General features: G+C 41.0%; 2 protein-coding genes across 2 annotated transcripts in view; one reads left to right on the top strand and one right to left on the bottom strand.

Annotated features, from left to right (window-relative positions):
- mtor (mechanistic target of rapamycin kinase) overlaps positions 1-20,341 on the top strand; it is a 71,668-nt gene that overhangs the window by 17,267 nt on the left and 34,060 nt on the right. Inside the window, exons 22-28 of the mRNA XM_072367853.1 lie at positions 1,647-1,759; positions 1,992-2,154; positions 2,579-2,671; positions 3,017-3,163; positions 3,744-3,886; positions 4,251-4,413; positions 6,097-6,242. Of these exons, the coding sequence (XP_072223954.1) occupies positions 1,647-1,759; positions 1,992-2,154; positions 2,579-2,671; positions 3,017-3,163; positions 3,744-3,886; positions 4,251-4,413; positions 6,097-6,242 (968 nt within the window). The remainder of the gene's footprint in view (positions 1-1,646; positions 1,760-1,991; positions 2,155-2,578; positions 2,672-3,016; positions 3,164-3,743; positions 3,887-4,250; positions 4,414-6,096; positions 6,243-20,341) is intronic.
- angptl7 (angiopoietin-like 7) lies at positions 8,808-12,051 on the bottom strand. The gene is made up of 5 exons (XM_072367654.1): positions 11,487-12,051; positions 10,379-10,479; positions 10,050-10,244; positions 9,624-9,819; positions 8,808-9,546 (listed from the first exon to the last, which is right to left on the bottom strand). Exons 1-5 carry the CDS (start codon positions 11,845-11,847, stop codon positions 9,377-9,379), a joined length of 1,023 nt encoding a protein of 340 aa, XP_072223755.1. The 5' UTR covers positions 11,848-12,051; the 3' UTR covers positions 8,808-9,376.

The raw sequence follows: 20,341 nt of genomic DNA, 5'->3' as shown, positions 1-20,341 counted from the left end.
GGGGGGCTATATCGAAGGAGATTGATGTATTGTGCCTGTAATGAATGGTGGTGCTAACAGAGCAGCATGCACAGTCTTAGTATGGCATGGCCCTAAGTGGTGTTTCTTAATGAATTTTTATTGGTCAGAGTTGACTGTTTAGCTTAGACCCGCGGTGACATAATCTGACATGTCATGAGTCATCAATCTTATGTTGAAGGCACAGTGGCTGGATTGAAAAGCTCCTATTTCAGATTTTAAGTCGATAAATTCACTTCGCTAGCGCTGCCAAGAAGATGAGTGTTTAAAAAGGGCCCCCGTCACTCGGCACTCTTACAGAAGGCTCAGCAGCTCGGCCCACAGTTGACTTATCGGGGGGCTGTTTTCTGTTTGCGGTTTCCGTCAGTATTCATCTAGACCATTCAGGCTTAATACATTTCCTTGTAATACATCCAGTTCAAAGACAACATAGACCTGTAAGTAGCGCCCTCTCAGGTTTCAGCAGCTGATGCCAGCAGCTGTCAGAGTTTTCTCTCAAGCCCTAAATCATAGTTTGGGCAGAGACCGCAAAGACAAAATCACAAGAAGTATAAGTCGCCGAGTCTTCTCGTCTTTGATGCCACTTTGTCTCAGTCTCTGCAATGTTAGATAATTCAGCAACCCACAATCTGGATAGTCTATAACTCAGCTCTGAGCCTGGAGCCTAATCTGTAGCACAGAGTTGGGGTCATGAAGTAGGGGGAGTGGGAATTGGGTTACTTTCTGGTCGAAAAAAAGAAAAAAAAAACATACTTTCATCATTTCAAGAAGTTGTTCAGTCTAGCATCCCCCCCCCCCCCCAAACACACACACACATAAATACTTGTACACCTTCACCTCAGCTTCCTGCTGTCTCGCCGTGTGCTACAGACATGAGTTGGAGGTCCAGGGAGCAGAGGTGATCACAGTGTGTTTTGGGGGCCAGGACCATTGACTTTTTTTTTTAAGACCACCATATATCCACCCACCACGTGTGCACATGTTCCACAGAACCCCGAGGAAGGTCTCTCTTAAACAGGAGAAGACCTTTACTTACAGAGGATAAGGAAATAAGATGCTTTTGGTTCTTCAGCTTCCAGCCAGCGCTCCATTAGAAATGTTCTGTGTGATTTCCTATATTCAATCCTCCCGTTTCTGGCTCTGAGCTCTTCAGTGTGTTGAGACAAATTTGACAGTCATTGGTGCCGTGTGAACAGTCATTGTAAGTTTAGCAAAATTCAGCACAAAAAGAAACGGTCTGCTTTTTTTTTTTTTTTAGCTTTGTATGGGTTGTTATTGAGAACAAAGTGACTCATTTTCTGAAACTGTCAGCCTTTGGGACAGGTGGATACTGCACAGTGTTGCGTGACCCTGACCTTTTATATAAAACTATATGTCTAATTTTCTTTTTTTTGCTAAATAGAATGGGCACAAAAGTACTAAATGATACATGTTCTTATAACAGATCGAGCAACACGGCTGTCACAGCTGTTTGAATTCGGAGTCACAGCAACCTGTAAAATGTCTATTTACTGATTTTAACACTTGAATTGTAAAGCTGAGTGTTTTGTGATGAAACCATAAAAGCTCATTAAAACTACCCCCTTTTAAATGTGATTATTTTAAGCACTCTGTGCTTTCCTTTCCAGATGCTCAACGCCATCCAGCTGTTTGGTGCCAACCTGGACGACTACCTGCACTTGTTGTTGCCCCCCATAGTCAAACTGTTTGATGCCACTGATGTTCCCCTGCAGGCCCGCAAGTCAGTACCACGCATGGCTCATTTTGATGAAAGATTTAGTGCAAAGTTTGAAACCGTTCTCAAATGATTTCACAGGGGAACGTAGTCACTTTGGTCTACTAAAGTGACTACTAAAAAGTAGAATTGTGATTTGAGAAGAAGATTGGGGAGTTTTCTGCTGCAGTTTGTCTGTCTCTGTGCTCTTAACATATTCAAGTAAAGCTGAGCATTTTCTGTTTTTGTCTATAACTAGGGTTGCCTTGGAGACCCTTGACCGGCTGACAGAGTCTTTGGACTTCACAGACTATGCTTCACGCATTATACACCCTATTGTTCGGACACTTGACAACACTCCCGAGCTGCGTTCTACCTCTATGGACACCCTGTCCTCGCTGGTATTCCAGTTGGGGAAGAAGGTAGTCTTATCTGTCCCTTGAGCTCCCCTTCGTAGAGTAGCTTTGCTACTGTTGGCTTCACATGAGCTGCATTTTTGTAACCCTCATCCCCCCGGTCTCTGTTATTTCCTGCCAGACTGCTTATGTCACTGAATGTTTGCCAGCAGGGGGTGATGTTTATGGGACTGGATGAGGTCATATTTACCCCTGCCTTTCCTCACAAGCCTTCCATCTCTTATCCCTACACCCTTGTATTGTTTTGAGGTCTAACCTCAGAGCCACCAGCAGACGCTTTTGATCTAAGCCTCATAGAGGTTAGATGCTAGTGCTGGATACCCACTTATTGACTTTATGGTGAAGGAAAAGACACTGTTACACACACTAAACCACATAAAGCACATGTGCCGTTTTTATTTACTTTTCATTGCTTTCATTTTATTTTCAGTACCAAATCTTCATTCCTATGGTGAACAAAGTAATGCTGAAACACAGGATCAATCACCAGCGTTATGACATACTCATATGTCGCATTGTCAAAGTAAGTACCTCAAATATGTTCAAATTCACCTGTAATATCAGTCAATGCTACACAAATGTCCATAGAACATTTTTCTTTGTTTCTCCTGTTGAAGAGCCAAAACATTCTAACTCTTCATGACACAAAACGACTGCACATGGCTAAGCAATAAATCACATGATCATAGAATAAACTTTTTACGTGCAATGCTCCATGAGCCAGTCATTCGAATGTTCTGTTTATCAACACTTCCTCGGGAAGGAAACGCACTTCTACATTCGTGAAACCTGTTTTGATGGTCGACTCAACTCTTTGCATGCGTGTGGGCTGTTTGTGTGTGGCCTCGTGCATTTGTGGCCATAACAGGGTTATACTCTGGCAGAGGAGGAAGAGGACCCTCTAATCTTCCAAAATCGCCAGCTTCGTGGCAACCAAGGTGACACTCTGGTCAGCGGGCCTGTGGAGGCGGGCCCAATGAAGAAGCTCCATGTCAGCACTACTGCACTTCAGAAGGTCAGACGGAATAATTGGCTTTTTTTCTTTGAAAATTGCATTCTTCATGGATTTATACCTCCATGGTAACAGATGGCATATACAATTCCAGTGTTTGTTTACTGGCATTGTTGGAGGCGTGGAAATTGCTTACAGCAAACTGTACTGAGTACAAATCCCTTAGTTTAGTCCTGGTGGTGGCATCTGAATCAACAGATCTACGAGAGCTGAAAGTAAAAACCTCAGCAAATGAGCAGAAGAACACAATAAATTCAGATGCTTACTTTTGGAGCGCACAGGGTCATGGAACAGTTGGAATATGAGGATAATCTGATTTACGTCCTGTCGCCTGAATAACATCAGCAGATTATCATGTGGTCGGACACATCTCGCAGCGCTTTCCTCGGCATTTGCCAAAAACACCAAAAAGAGGCAGCATTTTTGTATAATGCTGTTGATTTAGTTGCTGCATTTGATTACCTGGAGCTAAAATGCAAGAATATCCCATACGCGTTAACTTTGACACTCGAGTCTATAGAAGCTGATGCTCCCACACAGTTTTCAGTGGCCTCTGAAACTGCTGATTTATCCCACTGTACAGGCTTGGGGTGCTGCTAGGAAGGTTTCCAAAGATGACTGGCTGGAATGGCTGAGGCGCTTGAGTGTTGTCCTGCTCAAAGAGTCTTCCTCCCCAGCCCTGCGATCATGCTGGTCATTGGCACAAACTTACATCCCTCTTGCCAGGTACACCACTACTGTCTTGTCTTATTTCCTAGCCACACTTTCTCTTCCCACAAGTTTTTTTTTTTTTCTGTCTGCGTTCTTTTATGTTTCACATCTGTAATAAAGCAAAATAGCTAAAAAACAATTCATGTCATTCATTGTAAGGCAGAGACATAAGGAAATATAAAGTTTTCTTCAAAAAATACTACAATTGCCCTGGGAGCAGAACTGTAAAACAGTTGCAATTGGTTAAAAATGTCTTTTTTCAAGTTATGCACAGCTCTTTCTGTTGGTGCCTGCTTCTGAAAGATACCTTAACTTAGATACTTCTCTCTCACATTGTGCATCTTTGTTTTAATCTATAAATGCCTTAATTGTCCCGCAGAGACCTGTTCAATGCAGCCTTTCTGTCCTGTTGGTCTGAGCTGAGTGAGGACCAGCAAGATGAGCTCATCCGCAGCATTGAGTTGGCTCTCACCTCCCAAGACATTGCTGAGGTCACACAGACGCTTCTTAACTTGGCAGAGTTCATGGAGCACAGTGACAAGGTAAGCAATGAACTAAATTACATCACAGCAACTCTGTAGTGTAATTTAGGCTGAACGAAACTGTGCGTCAGGTGCATTTTTGAAGTCTTTTAAGAAAATCAAATTTGAAGTCGTCCTTCTGGATTGATTCTGAGTAAATGAAACGTCGACCCAGTTATCCACAGATGAATAACAAAATCAGTGAAATTTTATTTTATTTTTTTTAAAAAAAGAAAAAAAGATGTCTCTCCAAAAAGAATCGGATAGTATTTGCGTTTTTTTGGCCCCTATAGTGGATGAAATGATTTCATTGCATAAAGAACAAGAGCACAAGCCTACATTGGATAGCTGTCATCTTTGTTCCCTCACAATACATGGCATTCATCAACAGCTGATGTAACAACATGAGCAAGGGATTAGCGTGGACTAGCACTCCAGTACAAATTTCCATTCACAGATGTCACTAAAAACTTCCACCAAAAAAAAGAAGAAGATTAAGTTAACCTTGTCAAGAGGTGGCGTTGACTTCTCTGGGATGGGCCAGAAAACATGTATTGGGATTTGACCAATCTGCACGTCACATGTCGTTTTGGAAGAAACTGACTGTCTGCTCTGGACCAAAGATGAAAAAGACCATCAATACGTCCAAAAGCCAGGTTCAGTGATGGTATGGGGGGTGTATCAGTGCTCCTTGGAAAGCTCGTTTACACATCCGTGATAGCAGCATTAACCCAGAAAAGCACATTAAGTGTTTTTAATGCAACATATTGCTGCATTCAAGACCGCATCTTTTTAAAAAGAAAGAAAAAAACGTGCAAAAACGCATGTTAAAAAGACATAGCTGCAGACAAACAAAATAGCACCTGAACCTCTTCGTTGCTTGGTATTCTCAGTGCCAGAATGTCATGTTGTGAGGAATGGCAACACCAAGAAGTGGCAAAAGTTTTACCAAACTTTTTTTTTTTTTTTGTACTGCTCTGCAGGCCTAAAAATTCAAAAACTGACTTAACTGAACTTAAATGAAGTTGACAAGAAAAAGGATTTTGATTTGTGCATCTGCCAGAGGAGTTAAATGGTAAACCAGATATACATTTGCCCTAGTTTTTAGTTTAGCTTCCAACTAAATGCTGCAGTTCACTTAAGTTTAGATAAATGCATCATGCTCTTCTATGAGCAACTGTGGCACACATCAAGTGGTCTTAAGTGTAGTTGAACCATAGTTTTAAAACGTATAATTTCGCCCGTACTGGGGTTCATTATACATTTGAACAGTTAACGGATCATTACAATAAGATTGGGTCAAAAAGCAGGAACATAGAGGGTAGCACTTAAAGCCACAGCGATTCTTTGTCGCTGAGGTGTCGCTAAGCTACTCAAAGATTAATGGAGCAAGCGTTTCCAGATGGGAATTTTTCCCTACTTCCCCGTTTGACCACACATGTTGAGCTAATCAGCAATGATACTGTTACTTTTGGGGCTGAGACTCTCATGGTTTGCTCATTATTTAACATTTGAGCAGGGACCCCTTGTTGCGAGGCCTCGGTCGTAGCACATATAAAACGTGCTATTCGGCGCTCGTTAAAATAACAGCTTAAGCTACTAATTGCCATTTGAGGACAGTGTAGATCACAGACAAGCGTTCACTGAATTGTAATTTGAAAATAGAAACCTTGGTTATTTTATACAGACCGTTTCCTTTTCCAGGGCCCTCTGCCCCTCAGAGACGATAATGGCATCGTGCTACTTGGTGAGAGGGCTGCCAAATGTCGTGCCTACGCCAAGGCGCTGCACTACAAAGAGCTGGAGTTCCAGAAAGGTCCCTCTCCTCTCATCTTGGAGTCTCTTATCAGGTAGGAGGTCTAAAAATGTAAGGAACAAATTCCTTATTTTTATTAGAACCAATCCTCTGTAAATGTGAAAGAGGTGGAAATCTGTCTACGTCACAGAATCTAAACTGAAAGCAGCAAGCACTCATTTTCACTTGCATGAACAGGGCAACTGAAAAACACTGTCGTTAATGGTCTACCTAACTGATTTGGTTGTGTAGTTGAAAGACTGTCGGCTATAAAAAGCCAGTGCATTTGAATTCATAGTCAAAACCAACACACACTCCCCTCTCATATTCAATTTTGCATCTAATAGGTGGACACAGAAATAATATCATGCATATCATCTTGTCCAACAACCCTTTGATACCTCCTGTCATCTTTTCCATCCCATTTTCTCATTCTTTTTCATTTCGGTACCTTTGGCATGGAATGGAAAAATCTGTTTTCCAGGCATCTAATTGGATGCTTGCCTCCTTTTCATCTGTGAGTGTCTGGGCTTGTATTTCTCTGGGGCCTGTTTTCAATTTCTCGGGAGCCTTGATGATGATGAATGATGGGAGCCAGCACTCTGGTGTTATCCCCATCTGGTTCTCACCTCTCTAGGATTTCCCATAAAAAGATTCAAACTCTGGTGTGCAAAAGCCTTGCGAAAGCCTTGCTTTACTTAGTTGTGGTTGTGTTAAATAATGTGTTCATATGTGTTGCCCTCGTTTTGATGACAAGGAAGCATCGTCATCCCTATTTTCAGTAAGTGGCTGATGTGAGGCACTGTGTTTGATGACTTTGTCACTATTTCAGGAGATGTTCTTGATATGTATCTTTAGTTAAAAGGCAGTGTATTAAAGACTTTTTGAGTATTTGAATATTTTATGTTGCAAATTAGTGCAAATTGAATCGAATTTACATGAATAACATGTAAGGGATTTGATTAAACTCTTAAGAATTAGTGGTTTGACTATTTTCAGACCTTAGAGCTATGGCTTAAGTAAGATTTTCTTCATTATTTCTAACGACATGATAATAGTGTTAATTGAGCTTTTGGCCCCTGGTATCCGTGTTATTGCTCCATAATTTGGTGCCTCTTAATGAATGTGTAGGAAAGTGATTTGGTTCAGATTTAAGAATTCCATTTTGGAAATATTCTTCATTCTTGGGATGCAGTGATTGGGTAAAATCTGTGTGATGGGTACGGTAAAGGTCTGTAAAACTCAGTATGACTTTGATGATTCCATCGTATCAGTAGCAGCTGGAGCCATGCATTGCTGCATCTGGACCATGTGTTGATAATATACGTGTTGCTGTGGTGTAACTGGGTGCTTGGAGTTGCTTGGAAATGGAATCTTGAATCTGAATATGTTCAGATGTGGTCTGCAAGCTGTTAGGAAAAATCTTATCTTCTCCGAAACGGCAACGGTGGAGCTTTTAAGCATTATTATGCCACTTTACTGCTCAAATGGACTTAAAGCCACTGAGTAGGAGAGGTGAAGTATGAAGCCGATTATCTCTGCAATTCACTAACAATGTTAACCATTGGATATTTCATCCGTTTTGCTGACTTTCTAATGAAAAGCAGTGAAACTGTTTAATGCAGTTTTGTTTAACGAGAAGAAAAACCGGGGCCTTAAAAGTTACCCTGAAGTCAAATCCAGGACTGTTCCAAAGGTAGTATCTCTTGCAGTATCATTGCATTCCAACTGACCATAAAAGAGTCAAGATGTGCAAACTTCTTATTTCTTATTTCAAATGAAATCTTCATTTCAATGTGATGAACATTCGATACACTTGTGTTTTTGGTCCCTTCCATTTTCACTGGATACTTCTTATGATTCTGTGGGTTAAGGGGACCAGATGTGAACCCGCAGTCGCCTTCACACAGTATCACTGTCGAATAACGACTGGCACTTTTGGCAGCCTAATTTTCAAATTTAAGTCTCCTGAAGAAAAAAAAAAAAAGCGTTTTATACACGGCAGCTAAGTTTTCTAAAGAAAACATACCAACCATTAAAAGCCTTTTACACCAGTGATAACTGGCCTCCTACAGTTACTGTCCACCACTGCTTAAGGTCAGCTCCTGCTGTAGGGGCCACACATTTGAACACCATGGGCCTTTAATAGAATGACTTTGTTACCATTCAAGGACCTCGTCATGTTCCCTGCAGTCTGCTGTGGTCATTTGTGCCGAAGGGACAAGATAAATGCTCAGCTGCAGTTATGTTTCCCTCGCTGGATGTGTCACCTTGTGAAAAGCGCTGAATCTGACCGCTGAGTCTCTTTAAGGGCAGTGCTCACTGTCTACAGGTACTTTGCTTAAAGGAATTCTTTGTTGGCTCTAAGCATAATAAAGCGGTTTAATGGATTCAAGGTAGTAAACCAAGGCAAAGTAAAGAGTATGTGTGGTCTTCACTCATTTATTTGGCTTTGGTGCCTTGGGACTTTTTGGCCAGGATGTCAGGAGATGACCTAAGTGTTAAAGGGTTAGTTGCTCAAGGCAAATGAATGGACAGAAGAACTTCATTCGCTTTTAGAGCCCTTGTATTTGTGACATTGCAGCTATTTAGCCAGGTTAGAGACGGACTGTGTGCTTAGTTTCTTTTAAAAATATTTTATTTTCTGTCACATAAAACAACATCATTAAAGAGCTGTACACATTTTACAAATGACACATTTCCACCATGAATGTTGGAAAAGAACAAAAATGCAGCGTAGTTTATTAGAAATGCCTTTCTGTGGTAGGCCATATCCCAGCGACCGACAAACCTTTGCTAATTAGCTCGGACCACTCATAATGTTTTGTAGCTGAACCAGAACGGTCTGGACTGATTTTTAGTCCGTGTTAACTGAAATACACACTAGTGCTAAAGTGACAAATGAGAAAAAGAATCCGAGTCCAGCAGCCCGTGAGGACAAATGCATCTGTCAAAGCCTTTAAAAAATAAAACATTTTACTGATAAATACACTTTTAATTAACTACAATTTACAATCAAACACTGTAAAATCATTCCACATTCATCTGACTGAAGTTTAATCGGACCATCCAAAACAGCTATTTCGTTCCTTTCGCAGTCAAGGTAAAGCCATGATTTGATTGAACAGGTATTGGTGAGATCTTGTGATATTTATCACTCGGTTGCCCCAGGAGACACAGCTGAAGCACTTATGGTTGAAAACCCAATGGCCGGACCTTCATCTCCACTCGCTTGAGGGAGTAGTTGGGGCCATGCCAGCCGTACCAAGTGATCCCATCTGTGTTCTTTGTGTGAGCACCATAGCGGTAAAAAACGCCATTCAGGTTGGAGTCAGTGCAGCAGTTGTACCAGTAACCACCTGGGAGGAGATGAGGAAAAGGAATTAGACTCATGGTTGGGAAGGGATCATCAAGTTGCATTGCTTTCAGAATTTACCTTTACGCAGGGAGGCACAGTCATCCACACATTTGTCATTGTCCTTGTTGTTGGTGCTGAAGTTGGTGTTGTTGTGGTAGCGTAAGGAGTCTCCGGCATTTCCACTATAGTTGGCCAGGAAGAGCTTGAAGCTGTTCAGCTCATTACCCACAGTGAAAAAGCCATACTCTGCGTAGCGTGTCTCTCCCTCCCAGTCCTACATCGGAAAACACATGTCATCATTTAGAGAAGGACAGTGAAAGAAACTGAGAATATTGGCTCCGATTGTCTGCAAGAAAGGCAATTTTCTTACTCTAAATACTTAAAGATATAAATTGGTTCATCTGTGTTTATGCTCTCTTACATCTGGCTCTGAACTGGTTCATGCATGCTTTATGCTTTCCACTGTCTCAGCCCAAGGCTACATGGCTGTTTTCCAACACGTACCTCCATCTCAATCCTGAGCGTCGTGGGCTGCCTTGTTAGGCGGAAGATGTGGTCATTGCCCAGCCAGAAATCCCCACGGATGGACCCAAATCCATTTTTGTACTGCTTCCAATCGCGGTTGAAGGATGTCAGACCAACCTTGCGTCTCTGAATCAGAGTCCAACCACCTCCCTTTGTCTCCATATCACAGAAGACCTAAAACAAAAGAGCATTTATTTGCAATGCTGCAGCAGAACGCTGGAGGGAAGAGGTAAAGCTCGACATGTCGACCCAAAAAGGTTACCCAGAGGATCTGTAAGATCCACACACAAAATTCAAGTTTAACTTACACTGAGCTCAGGGGCACCCAGAAACTCATCTTTAGGCAGTTTGTACTCGCCCGAGATCTTGTAGTTTTTGGTGTAGAGTGATGCACAGTCATAGATGGCATCTGGGGAAGAAAAAAAGAATATATCAAGTTAAATCTTAAAACCATATGTAGTTTCTTGAGCAGTCTTTGGAAATGTGACAGCTGTGAAATACAGCTTTATGTGGATCTGAAGGACTTGACAGATGAAAAAAATTCAGAGTTCTGCGGCGTTCACCTGTTGGCTCTTGTCTGAGTACGGTGATGCCATTAGAAGGACTGTGAGGTCATTATGGAGCAATGTGCCCAGTACTTAATGAGATATGGAGCCCTTTTACTTGCTCTAATCTTTGCATCCCTTCCTGCTCTCCGGTTACGATTTAAGTTTGAAAAAGGTCTCTGTTCTCTTTGTGTCTGTCAGAAAAGTGGCTCCGTTAGACCACACAGTTTAGGTTCCGAAATAATAAACGACGTAATGCTCCATTAACTACTGTGCGGCAGCCAGTGCTGATTAGCAGCGTGTTGAAGTTTAGTGAAATGGTGGCAAACGATATGCCTTTGATGGAGCTTTTTATTGACAGCCCAGTAGATGGGAGACCACAGATTAATGCTTTTTACAGTCGGGCAGCTCAGTGGTCTGCACTGTAATCAAGACACGGGAGCTGACTGGGGGCCCAGAAAGCAACAGACGAGGCTGATGATAGTACTTTGCAGCTAAAATAAATATACGATTCTGTTTGTGTAGCCGGGTTTGGCTTTTCGAGAACTGCTCACATTCTAGTGAGACGGTAGCCTGTGTGCAGACGAAGATAAACTTCTAATGAATGAAACTGAACCTGGAAGTTCTAGTCAAAATTGAATGAAAATGTCGGTTTTTAAATTTTGGTTCCCTCTGCATTGATATTTTCACTTTAAATGGAGTTTTAACACAGAGAAAATCAGGAACATTGAATCACAGATCATATTTATCATTCTTTTCATGACTATTTCATGCAAATGATTGAAATATAGAAAACATTAAGTGCCTTTTTTTTTTTAAAAATTGCAAAAATCATTCCTGCTCTCTTAACAGCTGTTAACTGAGAACTCACCTGATGAAGTCTGAGTTGCAGACTGTAGAGTTTGGAGCTGCATGATCTCCACTCGGTTGTTGATCTCTGAGTACTTGCTCTCTGCCTCTGTGACCCGGGCTTCTTGCTGCCTGTTTTGCTGGTCCAGGTCCATTATTTGCCTCACAATGTTCATCAAGTCTGTCTCCTGCTTGCGACCGAGCTCTTCGAGGAGACTGGTCAGATTAGCCACCTGAACTTTGAGAGAGCGCACCTCATCGCAGCACTGAGCCTTAGGGCTCTTCGGAGGTGCCTGTCTCTTTCTGGGACTCTGGGCCCACGTCTCCGCTAACAGGAGCAGTGCGACCCCTAAAGTCACCACGACTAAATTAATTTGAGCCATTTTTTAGACGTTCTTAGAAGTTCTTTCCACAGTTTTTGGTATCTCTTTGACGGTCTCGGTCCGAAAGGCAATCAGCTCCTATTTAACTGAAAATATTAGAAAGACACCAGATTAGTGGAGCTAACAAAAGTGAGCAGTTAAGTTAAGACTCTCCTTTTGACCAGTGGCTCACTCGCAGTCTGTCTTATTTCTTCAGTGAAGTCCTCCTCTGCCTGAGCATCTTAAATATTTTGCATGTGGGTCCTCCCCCTCTTTACTGGTGTTCTCCAGTCACGCTGCTGACCCTCTCCAACCCTGTGGGTGGAGGACTTTTTTTTTTCAGCCCTTTTCCCCCCTTTCCTCCTCTACGTCATCCCTCATCTGACTTTCACTCATGCTGGGGAGGTTTTGGCGACGTTTCTCTGTTTTTTTTGTTTTTTTTTTGTCAGGTGGAAAGATTTCTGGGCAGTAATTATATTTTACCTCTGCCTGGAAGAACATCTTAAGGGTGAGGGAACAAAACAAGGGCTACTGTCTGAACTCGTCAGACCAATTTTTTTTCAGACTTGTTAGTCCGCGAGAAGGCAAACTCACAGAATACAGCTGAATATGTTCAGATCTTATCAACTTTTTTCAACTTCTACTTCGTGTTGAATTACTAAACAAACAGAAACGTGGTTTAAACCTCTGATACCAGCTGTAGGTCATTTCTTTGTCACACCTAAACGTCTGTTGTTACACCTAAACGATCACGTTAATGACAGATCCGACTTCATCCTTGAGGCTAACCCTTTTCCCTGTAAATTTGGTCTCCACTTGCAAAAAAATGTGTGAAGTCACTAAGTACTCTTAATTGTAGGTTATGTGCGCCGTAAATGCTACCCTTTTTGGCAGATGTTTAAGCAGGTTTTCAGAATCAAATAGGTGTGTTAATGCCAGAAGAAACGCTCAGTAAAATCTCCAAGAAAAACATTAACAGCAAAATACACTTTGAATCTAGTTTTCCCTCTTTTTCTATTCTTTGCAAACAGTAATTACTTGAGGTTTGACCTGAGCCTGACTGCCCTGTCGTCAGAATGCAGAATAAATACAAATGTAAATTGTTAATTAAACACACAGCAGTCCTGTGTCTTATTTGCTATTCAAAATAGAATAGTAGTTCTTTAATAGATGCCATACAACAGAAAGATGATATCAACAAGATATATCGGGAACCCTTAATAATTGGCAAATCCATATCAGTTGGCAGCCGGTGTTAATGAGCTCCATGCTGTGGTTTGTGGTGCGCTAGATTGTCTAATTGTCTCTGTGGCTATAGAAATGCTGTTTATATACTTTCAGAGGGAGAAAAAAAAACTTCTGGGAGTAAATACACTAGTTTTAAAATAACCTTTAAAGTTGGGAGTTGGAGTTTTTTTTTAAACACCTGTATGTGCAGCGCATACAAAAGCAGCCCTTTGGCCAAATACGGTTTTCCTTCTAACGGAACCATTTCTGCCACCAAACGTGGCTCAAAACTCCCACTTCTAAGTTCTTCCCTTTCCTCTTAAAATGTACAACACGGTGGTCAGTGGACACGGGTCAGACTGAAGACTTTGCAAACATCAAGGATGTTCTCTTAAGTCTCCGTTTAGTCTCGTCACATCGTCCCTGATGAGCTGCCAGCCCTTCCAACTTAAAGGAGTTGCCCTCTGCGAGAAGAATCCCCCAAAGTGATAGTTGTGAGGATTCGGAGGGTTGCCATAATAAACTTATGTTATTCTGTGTTGCTGCACCTCCTGCCTTCATAAGAGGGAATCACAGGATTACTCTTCTCTTCACAATTTGAGACTCCTATTAATGGACCAAACTGGCATTTTGACTTCCAGATCCTAATTTCAGAAGTGAAATGGTAAAGATGAGATGAATTAAAGGTTAAAATGCTGAAGCTGTGTTTCAGACGCAGAACTGTGAAATGAGTGACTTTGTTACAACAGTAATTATGTGTCTGTAGCCCTTTTCACCAGTTGTGCCTTAACAGGAAAACAGTAGTATCGTCGATATTTGACACATGCCGAGCAGAGGCAGGCCGGCTCTGCATGGGTGTGTGTGCTTACACCAGTTTCTCTAAATCAGCTGAGTGACAACGGTGTCACAGCCGCACATCGCTCACCATTTCGCCCCGGTGACCATCTCCCATGCTGGCTCACTGGGTCTTCAGCGGTGCATCAAATTCAAGCCCCCGTGCCCCACTTTGTACTTTTAGTTACCGTAGTTCTGAGTTATTTTGACCTTGTGTGCTTTCTCTTTAAAGTGCCTTGAGATACGTTTGTTGTGATCTGGCTGCACTTTATTGAATTGCATCGATTTAAAAGACCCATGACCTTCAGGTTGCACGTTTGTGATGTGCGCCACGTAAAAACTCTTAAAAACTAAGCTGAGAAAAGAGCTTTATTTTTCAGTATGAAATGATGCTATTTCTGGAAACATGAAGTGGAAACAACTGTGGTTTAAAAAGGTTGATCAAACAGTCTGCCGGGCACTTTAACCCTCGTCTACTGTAGCATTATGTAATCAACCAGTTTGGCTTTGTTTGCTCAAATGCAATATGCTTTGCAGACATTGCTCACTTTTTTCCCCTTGGTAAGGCAAACAAATAAGGAAACAATTAAGCACCCCGTTCTCCACATCATCACCATCCTCATTTTCTTTTTCTCTTTTTTTATCGTGCAAGCTACATGTTTGGGAACATTAAAAAATGACTTTCTTCATTCCAGAGAATTACATAATAGTCAGTCTTTCGTTGTTGTAATATGTCAACGTGTTGGCACTAAATATTTGGATGTACGGAGCTTCTTTTTCCGAGGCTTCGTGTTCCCTGATTGTTGCTGGCCCCTTTTTCGATTTGGTCACTGCTTTGCAATTTCCTCTTTGTTCCTTTCAGATAATTTTTCTTTTCTTTTTTTTTTTTTTTCTTTTTGCAGTTGTCTTTGAATGTTGGCATGTGCTTTTGGTTTCCTGTATTTCTTTGATTTGTCAGACATGCATGGGAGTAATAAACCATTTGTCCTTTTTACACAAGCATCGTAGAAAGATCCGACTTCTTGTTCAGTTTGTGGGCCGCTTTTGATTCACTCATATTTTCTAAGATGATTCGGTTGTACATTTGATCTCCTTCAGTTAATAACATTTTGCATAATCTTATGGTCCGCCTTAGTGTATATGTTGCTCAGTTACATGTATAAACTGTGCTTTCAACATAAAACAATGGGATGATTCAAGGTGCAAGTGAAGCTGAATTACCACATAATCCTGGATATCCACTATTTTCTTTTTCTTTTTTATATTTTAAAAGTCTTAAGAGTCTGAATATCCATAAGAAACTCTTTAAGGGCAATTTGCTTAAGTTGAATACATTTTGTATCATCTCTCAAATATAACTGAGTTAAAGTAGAGACTGGTCTACATTTCCACTTCAGCAGCCATGGAGACGGCAGAAAAAGGTCTGTTTTTATCATTCTGGACTAAGCACCTGTCTAAATGTTATTTCTTGCTATTGTCAAATGTCTTTAACTGCTCAAACGCATAATGTTTGACGAAGCGTGCTACCTGTTGACCTTCCTGTAAATCCTAAACTTGAGGCATCGATATGCGTCAGTGTCTTTTGGAAAAGTGAGGATTATTTGCTTTCCTGGATTTCGTCTTTGCTCTAACTTCTCTGTGAGTCACATCTCAGTCCAGAGGCATCCTGTTTCATCTGGCCCTGGACTTTGTCTTTCAGTGTTTTTTTTTTCACAAATTTGCAGGTGGATCCTGTGTGGAATCATGCTACTTTCCCCCTCCAAATAGCTTCTTTTAAAGATCATTTAACATTAGAAGTGTTAACTGAAGTTTATTCAAAGTGTCCCCATCTTAAATTACTTGCTGGGGAAGCCCACACATTTTATTGATTGCTTTTTTTTTTTTTTTCCCTTCCACCCGAGACACACGTGGCTCACCCTGCTGTGCTAATTACAATAGTCATCTACCTTTGATAATGTGAGCTGACAAAACAAAGGAGGAGTTTTTTTCCGAATATGTCCACAGGCAATTTTTGTCCTCAAATATATTGGAAAAAGGTGCTATAATCATAGAGTGACCACTCTTTGATTATACTCGGGGGGGCACGTTGTCAGCAGAGGGAGCTCAATTATAGGAAAGGCAAAAGGTGAAAACTCACCTCAGACGATCTTCATTAACAGTAAACTCTAACATCTGTATCCTTTTTTTTTAAATCCTTGTCCTTGTTTTTTTTACGAATAACAAGACTTTAGGGGAAAAAAGAGACACTTTCTCTTCTTAAAGTTGCATTACAGTGCTATCAGAATAGCTTTGATTGACTTTTGATGATTGAGATAACATGAGGCAGGTCACCGAATAGATACATTTGAAAATGGGTTCGATATTTGCTGTAAAGCCAGTTTTTTTTATTTTTTTTATTTTATTGCTTATCACTATACAGTGTACTGTGGTCCCCCTTCACCCTGAATCAGAGCACGTTCTCTAAAGCCCTTATAATAGCTGTAGATTGTGATTCACTTACTGTACTGACTGTTATCAGGTCACTGAGTTAGTCTGAACTAAAGCAGTGGACTGATAGCTTTAAGGTATCTGAGAGAGCAACCAAGTAATTAGATTTAGAGGATTACATTTTTCCGCAGCTGTTAAGTTTGTGGGGTCATTTACTTAGTTAGCCAAGCTTGACTATAGCACAGTTGACTCTTGAGGCAATCAGTCGGGTTACTATGGATTGGAATTTCAAACATAATGCAGTGAATAATTACCTGTAACTCTGTTAAACGCGGTCACGTATAGGGGGAAAGTAAACTGTACCATATTTTCCATAATGAGGGACACGGTATGCACCGGGGAATCCCTTCAACAGCCCTCAAAGTGGCAGACCTAATGCACTGGAAGACCATCAAAAACGTCTGATGGCTTAAGCTAGGGATGGTTGCCAGGTGTGGTGTCCGTTGTCATAAGCTGAATGCAGACCAGGCTGTGGCCGTCTGTGCACCATCCTACTAACCAATCTTGGGACAAAAGGCACCGGAGGGAAGAGGATAGATTAGCTACTATCCTTTTATCGCAGTATCTACTGCTTGTTTCCATTGTTTGGGGCAAAATTCATATGTAATTTAAGCTGAATACAGCAACATGAATGTATCAAATAACTGGAATATTTCATAGGAAATTTGGTCAATGGTAAATTTTATAAAACATTTAGACGACCTGCAGAAGCTACACTTACTCCTTGTATGTTTGTCCACATAGCAACAGGAGCATTCCAGTAAGGTGACGGTGAGGCTTTTTTCTTCTTGGGCCACCAGAGATGCTTTGTTCTGTTGGCCTCTTGACCTAAAGGCGAGGAACCCAGGGGTCACATTCTACAGCAGTGTCCCAATGCGGTGATTGTCTGGTGTAAGACAAAAAAAAAAAAGCAATAGTTTCTCCGGCTGACGTCTCAATGGCCCCCTAACACGCCTAACTTACTTGAGAAAAACATAAAAATGTCATGTAGAGTTATGTAATTGTTGAGTGACGCATTTTTCCTCGGGGGGTGTCATTTCAACAGGAACGTTACATTTGGCATCATGTGCATATTTTATGATAAAAAACAAACAAACAAAAAAAAAAAAGCTTTTAGTTTACACAGACAGACAGATACACCCATGTGTTTGTTTTTATATTCCTGTGGAGACACTCCATTGACACAATGCTTTCCCTTGTCCATTACCTCACCCAAACTATCACAGCTTTGGTCCCCAATTTGCAATTTGCTCCCCACGCTTTCAGGAAATTCCAGTAAGTTGGTGGGCTGTCAGCTTTTGTGTCACCACCATGATAAACACACACACACACACACACGATCAGCTTGTGTGCACCAGCAGATACACTGTGGCAAAACAACTGCCTTTTATTTTAATGTCATTTGTTGAGAAACACCAGTTAGTGGGCTGATCAGACGGTGCTGATGAATGCAGCTTCTTTCGGCCTCACGCATCCTACTGACTGAATATATGATTTATTTGTTTTTAGAATACCTATTAATTCAGAATACTCACAATGGAATTGTTTTCTTTTGTTTTTTGCTATACAAATACACTGACACCAGCATTGCTTTTTCGTTCTTTTTTTTCCTCCAACAGCACGTTCACACACTCGTATCTCATTGGTTATACCACAGCATTTATCTTATGGTTTTTGGACTATGAAGTCAAACTGTTCAGGCCTGACATGCCTTCAGATAACCCCCCCACACACACACACATTGATCATTCCAGTTTATTTTAATGCCTCGTGTGAAAAACACTCAGTACGGTTACATGCACGGTTAAGTTGAGCTACGGTTAAAGTTCCTCCTGGCCGTTTAATTGGACCACTGTGTTTCTTTGTTGGAAAAGGACTATACAAATATACCTCCTTGCCTTCGTTCACGTCTGATGCACATGTCAATAATCAGTAGTACAGTACAGTGTATGTCTTTCTGGGCTCTGTCATGACTCTAAAAATCTATCCACCTGAAAAAATAAAAAAAATTTAGAACCCATTAATGTCAGCCATTTTCCAGTTGCCCGTGATTGATGTCTGAATGTGATTGTCTGTGCAAGTTGTTGTTTATTTTTATACAAAGAGGGAATACAAAGCTGGTTTAAGTTAAACTGGTCACTATCGCACACTGAACAATTTAGGATGAAATTTGGATTTCTTCATAAGAAGGGAAAATGAACATTGTTTTTTTTTCTTTTACCGATGTTTTATCCGTTGATTTTGCTCTTCTTTATCACTGATGGTTCCTTAGTGTGTTGGACATGTATTTGAGAATTATCTCTCGACACCGGTCATCCGTTCTCAGTTCAGGCTCTCCTACTGCTTGACTTGTTGTTGTAAACAACAGCTCATCTTGGCTGATCATCTCCTTATAATTTCTCCAAATAGCCTTTTGCCACGGAGGTCTTTGTTTCAGTGACAGTGGGATTTTCAAGCTGTGTTCTCATCTGTTGTCGACTAGTACAGGGCATGCACTGTTGAAAGAACTCCCTCAAGGTGCTAAATTGGTCAGTATTGCTGATTGCATTTTGGCTGTCCTGCATGTGTACACCTCTGTAAGTGTAAAAGTGTTGGCTGCCATTTGTCTGTCCTCCTTGTTGTGGAAGATGTTGCTGGCTAATAATGGACATGTCAGGATTTTTACTTATTAGTCCTGGTGTCCAAAGCCAGTTCTCCAGCAACTTTTAACCGAACCAAGCATAAGCCAATAATGTTACAACATTTCCAAGAAGCTTCTCTCTCACTTGCAAAGTCATTAATTACCCTGCTCCACTTCACCTTAGCGACAGCTCCATGCTTCCGTCATGGCTATTTCAACAACTTTGGCCAAGCATAGAAAATATTTTCCATGTGTGACTTCCCCATATTAGGCCTGACCTGTGTAGTCTAATTCAAAAGTTCCCTCTGCAGTATGATTGGTCCTGTCAGATCTCATGAACATTGTGCTTCCTTTTCCATACATCTGGTTTGAGTGACGATTTTTCTATATAAACATAAATTTCCATTGATAACCTCTACTGATAGTTCACATGATTTTTATAATCAAGGGAATAACGAGATATCTAAGTTAACAAATATGTAATTACACTTATTTGCGTTTTGAATATGCAACATTTCTGTTTTAATATATGATAAGAAAAAAGAAAATCTACCACTTTCATACGACAGTAGTTTTAAATAATAGCATATGATCACTCCATGTGCGTAGCCTGCATTCATCCTTTAAAATGTCTTATTTAGTTCTTTCTTCTTCCTTTTAGTCATTTTGGGATTATGAAGTCAATTCCAGGCCTCGTGTATGAAACGACTGGTATATTTCTCCCTGAACTACTGTGGAAGAATCTGCTAACCTCCTTCAGGGTTTACAATTAAGCATAAAAAAGGGGTCAGGGTGCACAGCAGTTTGTCTAAATCTCACGGCAAGATGTAATAATTACTGACAGTTTTTACGCTCGAGCTCTTTTGGTGACCGGAGAAAAGTTAGGAAGTGATACTTGTGGTACCTGCTGAAGAACGTGGCCTTGATAGAGATGGAGATAGGTTTTCTGCCAGCTAATAAGTTTTTACTTGAGGAGAAAGCTCCGTGGGGCTTGTCATCTGGATATATTTAGATCCTGTGTGCTTGGAAGTGGTAGCCAGATGGCTTCAGCTGAGGGACAATGAAATCTCCTGGGTCTGCAGATGATAGCAGCCTTTTTCTGATGAGTCCTCTCAGATAAAACCACATCTGGGCAGCTGTAGCATACTTGTGCAGCTTGTGTGTGGTGGGAGATGATGGCCTTGCAGTTTTTCGATCATATGGTGTTTGAAAGTTGATTATTTCACCACAGACAAAGTTGTTTGTAAGTCAGATTTCGATGCTCAAATATACACAGCATACCCATGTCATATGGTCAGTGTTAGTCAGATGTCCTGGTGGAAGTTGTGTTTATTGGAGTCTTTGGGA

Source organism: Leuresthes tenuis, unplaced genomic scaffold, assembly GCF_036924035.1.
Source record: "Leuresthes tenuis unplaced genomic scaffold, fLeuTen1.0.hap1 SCAF_16, whole genome shotgun sequence".
In the NCBI taxonomy this organism is placed as follows: domain Eukaryota; kingdom Metazoa; phylum Chordata; class Actinopteri; order Atheriniformes; family Atherinopsidae; genus Leuresthes; species Leuresthes tenuis.
Note: the sequence above shows the minus strand (reverse complement) of the source record. Positions and strands in the feature narration are given on the sequence as shown.

Coding starts and splice junctions, on each gene's coding strand:
- angptl7 (XM_072367654.1), bottom strand. CDS start 11,847: ATGGCTCAAATTAATTTAGTCGTGGTGACTTTAGGGGTCGCACTGCTC. Junction 10,480..11,486: donor TGCAACTCAGACTTCATCAG/GTGAGTTCTCAG, acceptor TTTCTTCCCCAG/ATGCCATCTATGACTGTGCA. Junction 9,820..10,049: donor CGCTCAGGATTGAGATGGAG/GTACGTGTTGGA, acceptor TTTCCGATGTAG/GACTGGGAGGGAGAGACACG.